Source organism: Sycon ciliatum, chromosome 12, assembly GCF_964019385.1.
Source record: "Sycon ciliatum chromosome 12, ocSycCili1.1, whole genome shotgun sequence".
NCBI classification, from domain to species: domain Eukaryota; kingdom Metazoa; phylum Porifera; class Calcarea; order Leucosolenida; family Sycettidae; genus Sycon; species Sycon ciliatum.
The window spans coordinates 23305171-23307387 of NC_088654.1; the positions used below are offsets into that span (position 1 = coordinate 23305171).

The 2217-nt window shown below is 46.9% G+C and overlaps 1 protein-coding gene across 1 annotated transcript; it reads right to left on the reverse strand.

The window, feature by feature from the left end:
* LOC135828767 (uncharacterized) lies at positions 1-1987 on the reverse strand. The gene has a single exon (XM_065341193.1). The coding sequence runs from the start codon at positions 1711-1713 to the stop codon at positions 682-684; it is 1032 nt and encodes a 343-aa protein (XP_065197265.1). The 5' UTR covers positions 1714-1987; the 3' UTR covers positions 1-681.
* Positions 1988-2217: the final 230 nt, after the last annotated feature.

A 2217-nucleotide genomic window follows, 5' to 3' on the forward strand; every position in this document is an offset into this window, starting at 1 on the left:
CTTACAGGGTGCCCAAGATAAATGCATTTGTGAAGTTCCTGGCGAAATGAATTGGGGATATGATTTGTGCGAAGGGATTCGGGAAGCGCATTAAAGCGCGGTTAGCCTAGCACTGTGATGTACATGTAGCATTTTGGTTGGTTGGTTGGTTTTTATTATGATTTTCAGTTCGTTGCCTCGACAGTACAAAGTACAACTATCAAGAGGGACGAACGAAAAGCGAAAGTAAAACAGAGCAGAAAGGAAGATGCAACTGGAAGGAAAGAAAAACCGGAGAAGGAGTTTGGACTGGGCGAATTCATGAACCCTTACTAGAGCGGGGCAAGACATGAACAGAAGGGGCAAGTGCGTCGATATTCATGTTTAAAAAAATCCAAGCCTTATTTTATTGGTTCAATATATTTTCAAAACTGAGGAGGGGATATATGGTTGTAGCCAGTTAAACAAGCAAATTGACATTATTGTTTATTACAGTTCCACGAGTTGACCGCTTAGATTGTTTTAACCTTAATTTTTCTCTACACTATGTCTTCCTACTTTCATCGTTTTATTGCACATTGTCTCCACCGTTTTACATTGCATGAATAAAATATACACAAATGTCGATTCAGCTTGTCTTATTGATTGCGTATTATTGAAAGGTCTAATTTTAACGCTGATCACTTTATAACATATAATACCCTAGATTGGCACCAGCATGGAGCGATTCACCAGGGCGATCTCCGCGTTCGTCATTGGGTAGCGAGGATTGCGCTCAACATAGTAGATACTCAGTCCGATGTTCTCCAGCCATTCGATGATCTTTGCAGCACGCTCGCGAACAGCGGGGGTTTTCAGCCCGTGGATCTCCATCAACAACAGATCAACAGCTGGGAACGATGCAGTCTGTGCATTATTCATGTGGTACTCCAGTGCACCATACTCACTGCCTTCAATGTCCATCTTCAGTAGATTGATCTTGCGTGTCACGTGACCATGCTGGCGCATGATCTCCGTCAAAGTGTCTCCCGCCATTCCCAAAGTATCTGCCACGTCCTGTCCACCCCCCAAAGCTGTCTCGATACACTTCATGTTGCTTTGGCGACAACAAGATGCCTTCTTAAAGAACTCTGTCGAGGTGGGATCGAACATGAGAATTTCACAATGGGGAAAGTCTTCATGGATCTCCTGCTCTGCTGTGCACGTCCGCTGCACGCCAAAGCTATAAATGAGACAGCGGGGGGCAGACAGAAAATGGTTGGCGTTACACAATGTCTTGCCGCCATCGTTTAGCGTCCCGTAGCGCGTCTGCAAACACGACGTGGTTGGGGACAGGCCCTGGATGAATGTGGAGGCACGGATCATGTCTTGCCACTTGCCGTGGCTGTCGGGCATTGGAGGTTTCGTCGCGATCGTCAAACTGCTGGCAAGTTCCCAAATCTTGCGTCTGGCCTTGGGCAATAACTGCACAATGCCATAAGCCTTCGTACGGCTCTTTTCTCGCCCAATAGAAGCTCTAGCAATCCTAGTACCGGTGACTCCTTTCACATTTGCAGCGTCTGCTCGCACTCTTCTGGCGGCATCTGCTCCCAATGTGGCACTGGTCAGTCCAGATTCACTCCAAGATGCCTGGGTAGAGGCTGCTCGCCGTCGGAGAACGCCGAAAAAGCCTATTGCCATCAGTGTGGACACGACCAGCACCAGTATCTTGACGGGCGGATTTGTTACGGCCATGCTACCACCTCCAAGCGTTCAGCAGTGAACGACAGCCCGTCATATACTACACGTGCAGTCATTCACTTTCAATCTCTCGTTCAATCCTCTGCCTTTGGGATGTCTTCAACTACTGCTCTACTATACTCATACCTGCTCAAGGTGAAATCGTCAAAAGCGGTAATGGTGGAACAAGCATTGTCGTCCGCACACTGCTAGTGCCCAGCAATGCTCAAAAATCCAACTCAAAACTGAATTCTGACAAGGACTGCCACCTGTCATAACTGCACGCGATTTAAATATTCTGAGTTTTGTAGCAGCAGTACCTGTAGGCCTTGCTAACTGGAGTTGCTCGCTGAAAAAGCTGGTCACACGAGTCTCTCAGGAAACTAATACCGGTACTTGGAAAGATGCCTCAATAGCCTATTGAACTGCCCAATGGCCTACACCATTGACATCCCCAAACTCTAGGTGGATTTTGAAATGATCCCACTTATCATACTTACAACAATACTTAGTTTGCCG

What these genes read in the sequence shown, in the direction of transcription:
- LOC135828767 (XM_065341193.1), bottom strand. Translation starts at nt 1,713, where the DNA reads ATGGCCGTAACAAATCCGCCCGTCAAGATACTGGTGCTGGTCGTGTCC.